Genomic DNA, 16,230 nt, shown 5'->3' with positions numbered 1-16,230 from the left:
TGGGATGGGTGTGGAGGCTTTATCCGTGGTCAGTGCGATGGGGGCCCCCCCTTGATGGGTTTGGAAGCTTTATCCACAGTCGGTGCAGTGGGGGCCCCCTTGATCAGTGGGGAATCTTTATCCATGGTCAGTGCAGTGGGGGCCCCCTTGATGGGTGTGGATGCTTTATCCATGGTCAGTGCAGTGGGGGCCCCCTTGATGGGTGTGGATGCTTTATCCGTGGTCAGTGCCGTGGGGGCCCCCTTGATGGGTGTGGAAGCTTTATCCGTGGTCAGTGCAGTGGGGGCCCCCTTGATGGGTGTGGAAGCTTTATCCACAGTCGGTGCAGTGGGGGCCCCCTCCTTTATGGGTGTGGATGCTTTATCCACAGTCGGTGCAGTGGGGGCCCCCTCCTTTATGGGTGTGAAAGCTTTATCCACGGTGGGTGCAGTGGGGGCCCCCCTTGATGGGTGTGGATGCTTTATCCATGGTCAGTGCAGTGGGGGCCCCCTTGATGGGTGTGGAAGCTTTATCCACAGTCGGTGCAGTGGGGGCCCCCTCCTTTATGGGTGTGGATGCTTTATCCACAGTCGGTGCAGTGGGAGCCCCCCTTGATGGGTGTGGATGCTTTATCCACAGTCGGTGCAGTGGGGGCCCCCTTGATGGGTGTGGAAGCTTTATCCACGGTCAGTGCAGTGGGGGCCCCCTTGATGGGTGTGGAAGCTTTATTCACAGTCGGTGCAGTGGGGGCCCCCTCCTTTATGGGTGTGGATGCTTTATCCACAGTCGGTGCAGTGGGGGCCCCCTTGATGGGTGTGGAAGCTTTATCCACGGTCAGTGCAGTGGGGGCCCCCTTGATGGGTGTGGAAGCTTTATCCACGGTCAGTGCAGTGGGGGCCCCCTTGATGGGTGTGAAAGCTTTATCCACGGTGGGTGCAGTGGGGGCCCCCTTGATGGGTGTGAAAGCTTTATCCACGGTGGGTGCAGTGGGGGCCCCCTTGATGGGTGTGGAAGCTTTATCCCCAGTCGGTGCAGTGGGGGCCCCCTTGATGGGTGTGGAAGCTTTATCCACGGTGGGTGCAGTGGGGGCCCCCATGCTTACAGCACTACACTAATTACAGATACTCCATGACAGGGATACTCACATTTGCTCATTTTTCTTGTGAGTCTCATTGTCACAACCTAAAATAAAAGAGAAGGGAAAGTCATGAAGACATTTGTCTTGTGAGTCCGGATGAATCAATGCTTTTCGATAGGGTGATACTGATAGCTGGGTATTTGTGGGTCAGGACTGGGCAGAGCGCCCCTTCCAATAGTACCCAGGTCACTACCAAGGTAATGTGCTGGTAACCTACCCTGGGAGGGAAATGGCACAAAGCTCTGTGGTCGGCAGCACAGTTTATACAAGCCACAGACCGTGCAGAAAGACGGCCATGACACCGGGGACGCAGCTCAGTGGCTACATGTAGGCTGCCCTGAGAGATGCCCGCTGGACAGTGTAAGAGGGGCTTCCCCCTCATTAATGGTATAGAAGTGGGAGGAAGTCCTGAACAACTAACAGTCCGCAATGCCAAGAGTGAACCTACCCAAATATGGAACATGGGTGGCCCCAAAAAAGTAAGTCCTGGAACAGGCTAAGGGCCCCTTTGCAGAGACGCACTGTGCCACCTGTAAATACAAATGAGATCTGAGTATATATATATTACACACACACAGTATATACAGTACACATACACACAAGGACAGCATTGCCGTCTACACAAGGAATATTCACTCCTGAAGTCATCACATACAGAACGTGTAATTACCAGAGCCGGCACTGACAGGCCAGAATCACAGCAGCATGTCCTGTCAGAGGGGGGATGTATACAGCACACACATCACTAATGTCCAAGTGTGACAGAACTGCATGTCAAACAGGATGCTCAGCAAGTTGTATTATACTCCAGAGCTGCACTCGCTATTCTGCTGCTGCAAAACACTAGTAAGAGCAGCTCTGTAGTATAATACAGGATGTAACTGAGGATCAGTACAGGATTAGTAATGTAATGTATGTACACAGTGACTGCACCAGCAGAATAGTGAGTGCAGCTCTGGAGTATAATACAGGATGTAACTGAGGATCAGTACAGGACAAGTAATGTATGTACACAGTGACTGCACCAGCAGAATAGTGAGTGCAGCTCTGGAGTATAATACAGGATGTAACTCAGGATCAGTACAGGACAAGTAATGTATGTACACAGTGACTGCACCAGCAGAATAGTGAGTGCAGCTCTGGAGTATAATACAGGATGTAACTGAGGATCAGTACAGGATAAGTAATGTAATGTATGTACACAGTGACTGCACCAGCAGAATAGTGAGTGCAGCTCTGGAGTATAATGCAGGATGTAACTCAGGATCAGTACAGGATAAGTAATGTAATGTATGTACACAGTGACTGCACCAGCAGAATAGTGAGTGCAGCTCTGGAGTATAATACAGGATGTAACTAAGAATCAGTACAGGATAAGTAATGTAATGTATGTACACAGTGACTGCACCAGCAGAATAGTGAGTGCAGCTCTGGAGTATAATACAGGATGTAACTCAGGATCAGTATAGGATAAGTAATGTATGTACACAGTGACTGCACCAGCAGAATAGTGAGTGCAGCTCTGGAGTATAATACAGGATGTAACTCAGGATCAGTACAGGATAAGTAATGTAATGTATGTACACAGTGACTCCACCAGCAGAATAGTGAGTGCAGCTCTGAGGTATATTACAAGATGTAACTCAGGATCAGTACAGGATAAGTAATGTAATGTATGTGCACAGTGACTGCACCAGCAGAACAGTGAGTGCAGCTCTGGAGTATAATACAGGATGTAACTCAGGATCAGTACAGGATAAGTAATGTATGTATGTACACAGTGACTGCACCAGCAGAATAGTGAGTGCAGCTCTGGAGTATAATACAGGATGTAACTCAGGATCAGTACAGGATATGTAATGTATGTACACAGTGACTGCACCAGCAGAATAGTGAGTGCAGCTCTGGAGTATAATACATGATGTAACTCAGGATCAGTACAGGATAGGTAATGTAATGTATGTACACAGTGACTCCACCACACCAGCAGAATAGTGAGTGCAGCTCTGGAGTATAATACAGGATGTAACTCAGGATCAGTACAGGATAAGTAATGTATGCACACAGTGACTGCACCAGCAGAATAGTGAGTGCAGCTCTGGAGTATAATACAGGATGTAACTCAGGATCAGTACAGGATAAGTAATGTAATGTATGTACACAGTGACTGCACCAGCAGAATAGTGAGTGCAGCTCTGGAGTATAATACAGGATGTAACTCAGTACAAGAGAAATAATGTGCCTCGGTTGCTATGCAGTGTAACTGGCTATGGAACATTACAGATTGCTTGCTCCTTACCAGGTGTTTGGCTGTGCTGCCTCCAGGCCCCGTGTTCCTGACCAGGTGACCTTCGGATGGGAATATAAAGTTGCCAGGTTTCAGGTTCTCTTTGGTGGAGTGACTGCCGAACAGTACAAATGGCTGCCTACAAGGACTACATGAAGATCAGACAATTAGAAAAGACCAAATAGATGCCTCTCACTAATTCAGATTGTTGGACTTATAGAGGCACAAAGGGAATAACAGGAACAAGACCACATCTGGGATAACAATGGAAGACAAATCCAGAGGAAGCCGTTCACTGCATTCTGCAGCCTGCAATCCCAGCTTAATACCCTCTAATCAAAACAGCACACCATGACTATGGACTGCAACAATATTATTGAAGGAGCGCTCCTACAAAAAGTTTTTCTCGTTAATGTCATTGGTGGACACGGCACCATGGGTATACGCCCAGCTACCACTAGGAGGCGACACTAGATATGAAAAAGGTTGGCTCCGCCCAGGTGGGCTGTACCCTCTCCACAAACACTAGACTAATCAGTTTTGGTCTAGTGTCCATAGGAGGCAGACAACCTGCTCTTCTCCTCCAGGTCTTGCTGCTATTATTTTTGCTTTTTTATTTTATTTTTTCTATTTTTTACTTTACAGGTACAGGTTTTATCCTGCAGCAGGGGGTCTTCATAGTGGCAATCCACTTTAGTAGCAGCCCCTGCGGGTGCTTACCTCGGTACCTGACTGGTCACCGATTCCCCTATTACTGCATCTGCAGTGGAGTACCGGTAATCCAACTCTAGTGAGAGTTTACCGAAGGGGTGACCATGCGGCGCCTGAAGACGCCAGATGGCGAGTATGCTCCCTGCCCTAGTTAGGGATTCCTTCCCTCCCATTCATCCATACTCCATCGGGTCCCCTCCCTTCCTTCCTCGGACTTCTAATTACTCTAGTCCCTGGCTTGTGCCTGGACTAGGCCTCACCAGTTCCGGCCTTTTTCCTGGCAACCAGGATCTCTGTGTGGCTCATTCTCTCTCTATATGGGGGTCGCAATGAACCCCCCCTTCCCTCCCCCCAGGGCATTCCCTCCTCCCCTCTCCAGGTCCCGTGGTGTCCGCCCGCTTAGGGTGCTTCATTTTCGGCTGCGGCATCTACTTTAGTCCCTGGCTCCGGCTGTGACAAGGCCGCATCAGTTTTCAGATTTCCCTGCCATCCACGGATGACAACCGGAAAGACGGATCTGGTATTGCAATCCATTTGTTAGACGCATCCGGATCCATCTCACAAATGCATCCGTTTGTGTCCGAATTGCCGGATCTGGCAGGAATCCTCTGCCGCAAGTGTGAAAGTACCTTAACCATGGCTGATGTTTTTTTTTTCCCAATGGTTATTACATTTTCTTTTGATAATCTGATCAATTATTGTCCTCATGTGGCCCAGTTCTGTGGACCCTACTTGACCCTCTGACTGGGTAATCCTGCTTGGAGTCCCTGCCCCAATGATTCTTACACCATCTAGCTGGCCGGTTCCCTCTGGGGAAGCTACTCACGGCATCTCTGACCGCACATGCTCTGTATGACAGATGCTTCTTTGGGCCCGGTTTAGTTCTTTTCCCTCCTAGATCCCCACAGGCTTGTTTCCCTCTTGAGATTCTAACCTCTCTTCCCGTCTCCCCAGGTTCAGGTCCTGGTACCTGGGGGTTTGTTGCTCCAGTTTGAAATTTACATTCATATTGGCCACTTCTGGGATAGAGCTTTCCCTCGATTTGAGAACTGTTCCTCCTTAGGCTGTTTAGAGTCCTCTCTCTTCTACTCCAATATCTCTCGGACGAGTGTGTCTCCACTTGTATTACCAAGGCCTGCGACTTCACGAGGCCAGCGATTTCTCTAGTCTTACATTTCACAATGATATTTTGTTCCAGTTTTTCTGAAGCTCGATTCTCGCTCGCCTTCTTTGTGTGGAAACCATGTCTTTACCTTCCTTTTTCCTGGCCATTACCGAGGCCCCCCTCCTCCCCCAGAGGTTGACTGCTTTCTCTGGCAGGATGGGGTGTCCACCTTCTCCTAGGGTGTTTCTCTTTTTTCCCCACCTGCCTTGCAGTGGAAGGAGGCTTGCTCCCTTCCCATGGCGAATCTTTGCTATTCTCTCTCTCAACCGTTCAGCCTCCAGTGCTTCCTTGTGTCCTCTCTACCCTAGCATCCACATGGTGCTTGCCACGGACAGGCCATGTTTTTGGTTTGAGACAATTTGGAGTTTTTCCTTGCTGGGTCCACTTACTGGTCGGGTTCTTTTGCTTCCAGGCCTTATGGAATCGCCTTCCTTTTGCTGAGCGGTGATCCACAGGGTCTTCCTTGTCTCCAGGAAGTTTTTTCCTTGGTTCAGGACTGCTCCTGTCTATTTCCCAGGCATTTTCTCTCCTGCCAGGTTCCCTCATAGTCTAACTTTTCTTGTTGGGTCTGTCCTCTTATAGATCCTCCTCCTGGATCATCCTTCTATATGCAGAGCGCTAGGCCATTACCAACAGACGCCTTCCGGTTGTGCTGCTCTCTGTTTCTTCCTTCCTCTGGCTCTCTAGTGCGCACTTGTTCAACTCTCTGTTCTTGCGCAGGACGTCCAGCCCTGCTCCCTATCCTCTAGCTTCTTTATTTTTCCCACCTTGGGTGGAGCTGGGCGTTTCCCATTGTTCCTTTCTTGCATATGGCCTTTTCTCCCAGGCACTTGTCCTTGGGATACTGGCGGTCTCCCATAATTTCTTTCTTTGGACCCTTCCTGGTCCTGGAGCCTCTCGGCTCACTTCATTATTTTTCTACCAACCATATCATGCTATGGCCTCTCCTGGTCCTGTTGGGTCACAGAGTTCTCCTGCACCTGTGCGCCCAACTTTTTGCATGAGATTTCCTTCCCACCCTCGGGGACTGCTTTGGGACGTCTAAATGGTGCTGTGCCCCCAATGACATTAACGAGAAAATTGGATTTTTGTACTTACCGTAAAATCCCTTTCTCGTTCAATTCATTGGGGGGGACACAGATCCCATTCCCACCCATTGTTTTCATTTCTCTTTCTGTCACCGGGCTGTTGTTCTTCTTTCCTTACCTGGTCCCGGACATGTTGGTTCTTCGCTTTTGTTTCTCTCTCCTACATCTATTGGTACAAACTGATTAGCCTAGTGTCTGTGGAGAGGGTACAGCCCACCTGGGCGGAGCCAACCTTTTTTATATCTAGTGTCGCCTCCTAGTGGTAGCTGGGCGTAGACCCATGGTGCTGTGTCCACCAATGAATTGAACGAGAAAAGGATTTTACGGTAAGTAGAAAAATCCAATTATACTCTGAGCTGTTAGAAAGGTGCATTATGTAAACTGCAGTGAAGGAAATCTTCTTATCAGTAACTGTATTTGTGAGTGATAACCTCCCTTCTGATCCTCAGCTGTGTCATACATCGTATGTGTGGACAGGAAGTCAGTTTCTCTATGTATTCCTATAGGAGCCTCCATGTCCGTGTCATAGAAATAAAAATAGAAGTAACTGACTTCCTGTCTGGTTTCAGTTAGAGATTAGAGTGCTGGTCACAACACACCTGAGCATCAGAAGGGAGGTTATAACTCACAAATACAGTCACTGGTAAGAAGATTTCCTTCACTGCAGTTTACATCATGTACTTTCCTAACAGGTCAGAATTTTTTTTTTTTTTCTGGGAGTGGTTCTTTAAGGGAGTTATATTCTTGTACATATGAGGCAGTATTATAGTAGTTATATTCCTGTATATAGGAGCAGTATTATAGTAGTTATATTTTTGTACATAGGAGGCAGTATTATAGTAGTTATATTCCTGTACATAGGAGCAGTATTATAGTAGTTATATTCTTGTACATAGCAGGCAGTATTATAGTAGTTATATTCTTGTACATAGGAGGCAGTATTATAGTAAGTTATATTCTTGTACATAGGAGCAGTATTATAGTAGTTATATTCTTGTACATAGGAGCAGTATTATAGTAAGTTATATTCTTGTACATAGGAGCAGTATTATAGTAGTTATATTCTTGTACATAGAGAGCAGTATTATAGTAGTTATATTCTTGTACATAGGAGCAGTATTATAGTAGTTATATTCTTGTACATAGGAGCAGTATTATAGTAGTTATATTCTTGTACATAGGAGCAGTATTATAGTAGTTATATTCTTGTACATAGGAGCAGTATTATAGTAGTTATATTCTTGTACATAGGAGCAGTATTATAGTAGTTATATTCTTGTACACAGGAGGCAGTATTATAGTAGTTATATTCTTGTACATAGGAGCAGTATTATAGTAGTTATATTCTTGTACATAGGAGGCAGTATTATAGTAGTTATATTCTTGTACATAGGAGCAGTATTATAGTAGTTATATTCTTGTACATAGGAGCAGTATTATAGTAGTTATATTCTTGTACATAGGAGCAGTATTATAGTGGTTATATTCTTGTACATAGGAGCAGTATTATAGTAGTTATATTCTTGTACACAGGAGGCAGTATTATAGTAGTTATATTCTTGTACATAGGAGCAGTATTATAGTAGTTATATTCTTGTACATAGGAGCAGTATTATAGTAGTTATATTCTTGTACATAGGAGCAGTATTATAGTAGTTATATTCTTGTACACAGGAGGCAGTATTATAGTAGTTATATTCTTGTACACAGGAGGCAGTATTATAGTAGTTATATTCTTGTACATAGGAGCAGTATTATAGTAGTTATATTCTTGTACATAGGAGCAGTATTATAGTAGTTATATTCTTGTACACAGGAGGCAGTATTATAGTAGTTATATTCTTGTACATAGGAGCAGTATTATAGTAGTTATATTCTTGTACACAGGAGCAGTATTATAGTAGTTATATTCTTGTACACAGGAGCAGTATTATAGTAGTTATATTCTTGTACATAGGAGCAGTATTATAGTAGTTATATTCTTGTACATAGGAGGCAGTATTATAGTAGTTATATTCTTGTACACAGGAGCAGTATTATAGTAGTTATATTCTTGTACATAGGAGCAGTATTATAGTAGTTATATTCTTGTACATAGGAGGCAGTATTATAGTAGTTATATTCTTGTACATAGGAGGCAGTATTATAGTAGTTATATTCTTGTACATAGGAGGCAGTATTATAGTAGTTATATTCTTGTACATAGGAGCAGTATTATAGTAGTTATATTCTTGTACATAGGAGCAGTATTATAGTAGTTATATTCTTGTACATAGGAGGCAGTATTATAGTAGTTATATTCTTGTACATAGGAGGTAGTATTATAGTAGTTATATTCTTGTACATAGGAGCAGTATTATAGTAGTTATATTCCTGTACATAGGAGCAGTATTATAGTAGTTATATTCTTGTACACAGGAGCAGTATTATAGTAGTTATATTCTTGTACATAGGAGGCAGTATTATAGTAGTCATAATCTTGTACTTAGGAAACAGTGATCCAGTAGTTCCAGTCTTGTACATGGGGCAGTATTACAGTGAAAACATTATTGTACACAGGGGTATTCTTGTAGTACAGTAACTGTTTCCTCCATCCGGAGCCCTCAGCATATAACTTAGGAATGATAATAACAGAGATGGTTCAGAAAGACAGAGAATTCCAAAAATGAGACAGACAAACCTGTTATCTGCGATATGGCTGGAGAGCATCCCGTGGGTGAAGTAACTCCTGAACGGCTGCAGGATAACAAGAGATGACACAGTCTTATAAGAATTCATATCATTTACTATCAGGTAATCGATTCACTACAATGATGCTTCAGATGAGTCACATCTTGATAACCTTCACACGCTATAATAATCCTCTACAATAAAGCATAAAAATAACTCGTCGATACAACAGGAGGAACCAGATGGCAAATTGTTAAATCCTGCGCATCATCAGATAGTCACAGAACTACGTGAAAGGTCTCATGCCCAAGCGTCTGTATGTGTATGTAGCCTGTGGGACCGTTAGGGGGAGGTTTCACAAAACTGGTGCGCCAGGAATGACGTTTTCTGCGTCGGCCTTCGTCGGCCTTGACATCTCCTGCACTGCTGGAGGACACGCCTAAGTTACTAGGAGCGGGCTTTGTTATAAATTAGGCTTATTCTCCGACAGTCCGTGCGCCTAAAAAGAAGTCTACAGCAGTTCTGAGCAGTCGTAGATTTCTGTGCTCATGTACGCCAGATAAATCTGTCGCTGCGGGTGGCCACGCCCCATTCCTGTCTTTGCCACGCCCCCTTTTTGAAAAGGGGCAGGGTGGCGTAAAAATACCACTTGCATTTTTTCTTATTTTTTTTCAATGCATGTTTGCGACTTTTTAGGCGCAGGTTGATTATAAATCTCCCCCCTTGTCTTCTGCCATGGTGGGCCTCTGTGCAGGTGACTAATTCTTGTAGGAAGCAATAACTTAGCACAAAAAAATTAAATATATATAAAATCGAATAGAGCCGGCTATGGTATGTTTCTTTTGCAGTCGTATGTAGCCCAACCATATGCTTGAAGCCCCAATCTTAAAGGGATTGCTCATTGAGAAGTGCAGGACTATAAAACATCTAATACGCGAGATAACCACTTACCTCCCCCGCCTGTGACTCCGACAACTCCAGGAGGAACGGAATTTCAGTCTCAAAGTTTGACAGGAAGCCGCTCCACTGGTGCTGAAATGTTACCAGATCCTGGAGGAAAACCCATAGGGGTTAGTCCCACACTGAACACCGCAGCAGTCTTCCTATACATCTCCGGGCATTCCCTGCTGGTTCAGTGTCTGCACAGAGCTTGGTGACCTATAACCTGGTCTGTGCACCACTGCATCTGATGTAGGGAAATCTACTGCATCATAGGAGCTCCTCAAACCTGTTATAACAGTTATTAACGGGGTATTCCGGTGAGGTTACACAGGGCAAAACAACAAACGGTGTGCACTCACCGTACCGATCCCCTGTGCTGTCCACTACCTCGCCTCTGGCTCAGCACGCTGGCAACGACGTGGCCTGGCCAATCACTGGCTGAGGCGGCTCACCGGTGCAGCTGGCGATTGGCTGATCTGGCAGGTCAAGCCGTTTTTGGCGCCTTGAGTCTGAGAAGCGGAAGTAAAGGAGGAGCGAAGCAGCAAGGAATTATTAAAGTGAGTGCGCACCATTTCTTATTTCTGCCCCAATTTCTATTTAAAATGATCTCCCCGGAGAATAACCCTTTAAGCTCGCCGACTAGTTCCAATGAAAACCAGCAGCACTGTGATTTCAGCTCTGGAGTAGAACACATGCCGTAACTCTGAATAAGTACAACGTGAGGAATATAATTTATGCATTAAGGACACAGGAAATTTTTTCGTTTTTGCCAACAAAGGTCACGGGACATCTCTGATTCCCCATGCACATCCACGCCTGCCCATAAATCAAACCATGTGCAACCGGTATTTACACATGATGATGGATGTCCAGATACCTGACTAATGTGCAGATGACAAGCATGCCGGACAGAGGCAGTAATGGCACATCACATGGCTGTAACTGACTAGATTCCATCCATACTGCCAGGTGTAATAAGCGGGTAGAGAACGGCAGGAATTTGTCTCGTCACTTTCAGAACTTTACTTCATATGTTTTGGGGGGAATGTGAATGGATGCCACGTGCGACGCCCCAGAAATGTAGAAGAAAATAAGAGACAACGGTGACATCTTACCACTAGAATTATACCCTAGAGATGCTGTTTTAAAGGGATATTTCAGGATTGTAATACTGATTGCCTATCCTCATATCTGGCGGAGATCCAACATCTCGCATCCCTGCTGATCAGCCGTTTCAGAGCAGCACCGTTGCGGGAACTCCGCAGCTGCGTCCATCGTGCGGTATCTGCAGCGCTGCTCCCATTCACTTCAATGTCTGCAGCTTTGCATTTACCATACAATGGACGGATCCGCACCGATCTGATACGGACAGCCTCTCCTGAAGATAGATCATCAATGCTAAACTTCTGGAGTACCCCTTTAACCTGACAATAACATGAAGGGCTGCTGGTATGCGAGTCTAGAAAACATCGTCGCCAAGGACAAACATCATTTATAAAAATGTAAGAACTAATATTTCTTGGGTTTTTGTTAAAAAGGAATGTTCTATGAATGTAGAAACCAAACGTACCTCCATTAGCAGTGCCTCTAGTGACACGGGGTCCATGATGCTGTACACCTTCCACAGAGACTCGCTCACGTCCATTAGCTGTAAGACACACAGGGACGTGACACCTAGGCTATGAGCATGGCACATAACGCAGCCTTAGTCAGTACCGGCCTCCACCCGGGGTGGTGAACAACAGGCCACAATACACCACAACGCCTTACCCCGACGGCAGGAGGCTGGGGACAGTAGTCTTCCGTCTCCTCCTAACATTGGATCTAAAGCACCAACTGTCCATGTTGTCCCCACCCTCCTACCACCCACACACAGTGAACAGAGGAGGACATGGAAAGTTTATGAGGGAGGCAGTCAGCAGCCGAGCACGGTGCCACAATGCTAAAGGAACAGGAGCCTCGGTCTCTCTCACGTACCTCGTACTTCATTGTGAAGAAACCACCGCCTCCGATGCCTTCTAAGGCAAACGCCTGCACGATCGGCCACTTCTCCACTATGAACATGTCGAAGGTCTGCAGGTGACCTGAGGGTGAGACGTGGGGAAATTGTGACACTGTGGATGCAGGGTTATAGCCCCAGGAGTCCCAGCAAATCAACTACCAGTGTTCAGACCACATTTAAGGTTCCCTGACCCCTTCCTCTATCCTAGACTTCCTGGGAAGCGGGTACTAACCCCTCCATTACCCTAGACCAGCAGGGAAGTGGGCAATAACCCCTTCACTGCCCTAGACTGATAGGCAGGCAAGCATTGACCCCTCCACTACCCTACACCAAGAGAGAAGCAGACATTAAAGGGGTTTTTCGGGGATATAAGGGAGTCAAGTCCACTAGCAGTTAATGCCTGGCTACCTCATGGTCTAGGGCAGAGTTGGAGTTATAGGGGTTGTCCACCTTTTAAGTGATGGCCTATCCTTAGCTGATCGGTGGGGGTCTGACCCCCAGGTCTCCACCAATCAGTAATAGCTTTTGTGCCTGAAGCAGACAGTGGACTAAGGTCACCACTTCCATTGACTTCAATGGGAACAGCATGGCTGTTGTCTCTGTAGAGATGATGAACTTCTTTCCAGTAGGGGTCCCAGCAGTCGGGTATGCACTGTGCTGGCAGTATAAGCTGGCTCACTCATAGTACTGATACTCTATTCTGTCTGGACCACCAGCTGGACAGTCCTGAGAGGGACGCTGGACTGTATTACTGCTGACCTTGGGAGCTGTAAGGAATCCCGATGCGGCTGCAGTCTCGCACCATGTTGACAAAACTTGCAATTTTAAACTCTTCTGCTGCTTCTTCATCTTCATACTGAGGACAATAAAGAACAGAACGCTGAATAATACCTCCTTCATGCAACTAATTGTCAGCTCTTCAGGAGAGTAGAAGTAGGCCGCCTTCCATGCCCACGGTAGTCCTCATACCTCGCTCGGGGTCATACAGTGGACATGCAGGTTCCTCCAGCAGCTGACGTACGGTAGCAGGTAGGAGTAGTTCACAGGATTACAGTACAGGCGGACGCCGTCTGACTTTATCAGGATTATGACATCTGCAAGAAAGAATCCACAAAGATAAGGTCACTACAATCATCTCCAGAAAGACGAGACCCCCCGAGTGACTTCCCGTCGTCTCACCATCAAGAACTTCTTCTGGAAAGGCCGTCTTCTCAAACTCCATGCTTCTCTGGCTGTACAAGTCAAAGAGCAGGTAATTGGCCAGCTCCCTGCATCCTTCATTGTAGCGGCTGTCAATTCCTGGAGACCAAGGGTAGGACAATGGAGGTCGGGGGCTCAAAACAAGAGGTGCAGCCCACATAGCCACCCTGTATCGCCTCACTACACATAGCGGACCCATGCACCCGCTAGCCCCGCTATCACAAGCAATCGGCACATACCCCAGTGCCACCCCGTGTACCCCCCTTCTACAATACCAGCAGGTACAACGTTCATTTCGCCCCCTTACCTAGGATACACAGGATGCCATCTGGAGAGGATTTGCTGGATTTTGAGAGAATTTCTTGTATTTTCCTCAGACGACTGCAGCTGAAGATATAAGGGAACTCTGTTACTGGATGTACACACATAGCAGGCGATCACAGCACAGGGAAAGATGGCCGCCGCCGCAGAGCTCGCAGGGGGGGGGGGGGGGGGATGTCTGGGCTGATCCGACAGTCGGGAACTAAAGGGGGTCTCCGGGCTTCTATCCTCAGGATAGGTCCTCAGTATCTGATCGGCGGGGGTCCAATACCCGGCACCGCTGCTTTGCCATAGACATAGCACCAAGCAGGAAGAGAGACGGCACCTGCACGCTGTGAGCGCCTTCCCTTCTTACGGCTGATCAGCGGCGGTCCCCACCGATCAGATCCAGAGGATAGCGCATCAATATTAAAATTGTGGAAAACCCCTTCAAAAGAGTTGATCTTTTACGTTTTTCACAGGTATCTGAACAATGGGGGGTATGACCGCTGGGACGCCCACACATCACAAGAACGGGGCGCCCTCGCATTAATAGATCGGCAGTTCGAGCATGTGCACTGCCACTCCATTAGAGACCGCCAAGCGCTGTACACAGCCATCTCCAGCAGTCCCATGGACTATGAAGAGAGCGCAGTGCTCACAGGGGGGCACGGGACCCTAACGTTCAGTGCAGGCCCTACCATCACACACTTATCTGCCCTGTCCTGTGCGGAGGGGTACTCCCATCTTATAAATCATTGATCCGAGAGGGTCTGACCTCTGGGACCACCACAGCGACGCCCTGGATCAGCAGGGGTCACAGAGCTAGGACCTGGAGACATGCCATCCCTTTACAAGACGGTCCTCGGACCGGGGAAGGGGGCAGAAAACATTACTGTCCCTCTTTTAACTATTTTTGTCTTTAGTCAATAAATTGGTCTCGGCCACAGCCCGAAATATTCCGGCGTAGTCTGACCGCACAGCGCGGCGCCGTCACTACAGATACAATACTGTTGTCCAGGACAATACAGGATTGTTATCAGCAAGTGACAAGAATGGCGCAGGGCACGCTGTGCGAGCCACGATGCTGAGCGGTGGTGCCAGGACAGAGTTATCCACTCTATCACTATGAAGAGGCTCCCGTCAGACCCTGCAGCAGCCGTCCATCTGTCCAGCCGCTATACCCACACCTCCACCCTGTGCCCGTCAGTGCACTTGTGCCTCCAGCCTGCTCCAGTTAGTGCACTTATGCCTCCACCATCTTGGGTGACGCTATGGAGGCTCGTCCCCGTCGCGGCATCCTATTGGCTGGATGTTTTGATCCAACTGACAGGCAGTTGCAGCATTGGCCGTGCAGGAATCCGGAGCGGGTAAGTATAAGAGATACAAGGGGCCTGGTCATTGGGGGGGGGGGGGCATTATATGGGTTAACCCTTTAACCTCTCACTCCCATCTTCAAGACTTCTCTTGAGCTGCATCAGTTTCTCAATCCACAGTTGTAGCCGATGACATCCCCTAATCTGTTTCTTCCCCCCCAGGTCCCCTCATTCAGCAGTATCCCCCCCACTCCCTGCACTTTTTTTTTTTTTTTTTTTTTTTTAATTTTTAAAGTTTATTGGGAAAATTACAAAACATTAACAGCAAAATTTTTTACAACCCCTCAATTATTAATGACCCAACCAAATGTAGATAAATATAAATATAGTTAGTTCATCTTTTAGTTGCATTTATAAAAAACCCTCCCCTCCCTCCCCCCTAGTCTGTGGTGCGTCAAGGTAGGACCCCCATAAACAAACCAACATGACCTCAGTTAGTCAATCTTCCAGCCACCCCATATCCTATTCCACTGGTCCTCAACTTCCCTCCGTTTATATATGATTTTCTCGTAATTTTTTACCTTATCAGTTAAATTTATCCATATATTTATGTCTGGAGTGGATCGGGCAAACCAGGTCCGCCTGATCAGAACTCTAGCCAACATCAATATTCTGCTCAGAAAGATCTTTTGATACTTGTGATTTTTTAATTTGGAAAAGTCGTTAAGCACGAATACATGAGGTTCAAAAGGAATTCGAATTTTTAGTTTATGGATAATACAATTATTAATACTATTCCAGTATTTTACAAGTTCTGGACAAGTCCAAACCATGTGGAGGAAGTCTGCTCCTACAATATCACATTTGGGGCAGTTAGATGTGGCTCTCAACCCGCATTTATTCATCCATAGGGGAGTAATGTATAGTCTATGGGAAATGTAAAATTGTATTAGGACATGGTTAAAGTTCTGGGATACTGAAGTCAGATTCCCAAAAATATTCTCCCACCCTTCTACTCGCAAGTGCGGGCAGTCCGCTTCCCATGCTTTTTGTCCTGGTGATTGTGTATCGCTAAACCGTGCCTTAATTAATAACTTATATATATTGGAAATCTTTATTCTAGAAGGTGTACCCCCTACCCAATCATTCAAAAAAGATAAATTATCTATTTCCAGCAGACGTTTATCGTCCAAACTGGATAGTACAGATCGCAATTGAAAATACCTAAACCATGAGAGATTTCTTATATTATGTGTCATTTCTCTAAAGGATTTAATTTCTCTATCTTTAACTACCTGTGAAATATATAATATTTTATTCTTCTGCCAAAAAGTGTCAGCTGCAATATCATCTAACCTATGTAAATAGAAATTATGCCAAAGAGGCGTAAATGTGAGTGAACCCCTAACCTTCAACCATGTCCTAGTTGTAC

General features: G+C 46.2%; 1 protein-coding gene across 2 annotated transcripts in view; it reads right to left on the bottom strand.

Annotated features, from left to right (window-relative positions):
* The window catches only part of LOC122939272 (dynein axonemal assembly factor 9-like), an 82,236-nt gene that overhangs the window by 53,679 nt on the left and 12,327 nt on the right, over nucleotides 1–16,230 (bottom strand). For both annotated transcript variants that reach the window (XM_044295345.1, XM_044295352.1), the window contains exons 2-12: nucleotides 13,490–13,569; nucleotides 13,162–13,281; nucleotides 12,952–13,076; nucleotides 12,742–12,838; nucleotides 11,958–12,064; nucleotides 11,551–11,628; nucleotides 9,990–10,088; nucleotides 9,049–9,104; nucleotides 3,417–3,552; nucleotides 1,566–1,647; nucleotides 1,125–1,161 (exon numbers count right to left, since the gene is read on the bottom strand). In XM_044295345.1, the coding sequence (XP_044151280.1) occupies nucleotides 1,125–1,161; nucleotides 1,566–1,647; nucleotides 3,417–3,552; nucleotides 9,049–9,104; nucleotides 9,990–10,088; nucleotides 11,551–11,628; nucleotides 11,958–12,064; nucleotides 12,742–12,838; nucleotides 12,952–13,076; nucleotides 13,162–13,281; nucleotides 13,490–13,569 (1,017 nt within the window). The remainder of the gene's footprint in view (nucleotides 1–1,124; nucleotides 1,162–1,565; nucleotides 1,648–3,416; nucleotides 3,553–9,048; nucleotides 9,105–9,989; nucleotides 10,089–11,550; nucleotides 11,629–11,957; nucleotides 12,065–12,741; nucleotides 12,839–12,951; nucleotides 13,077–13,161; nucleotides 13,282–13,489; nucleotides 13,570–16,230) is intronic.

This window comes from Bufo gargarizans, chromosome 1 (genome assembly GCF_014858855.1).
Source record: "Bufo gargarizans isolate SCDJY-AF-19 chromosome 1, ASM1485885v1, whole genome shotgun sequence".
Classification (NCBI taxonomy): domain Eukaryota; kingdom Metazoa; phylum Chordata; class Amphibia; order Anura; family Bufonidae; genus Bufo; species Bufo gargarizans.
This window is presented reverse-complemented; position numbering and strand designations above follow the sequence as displayed.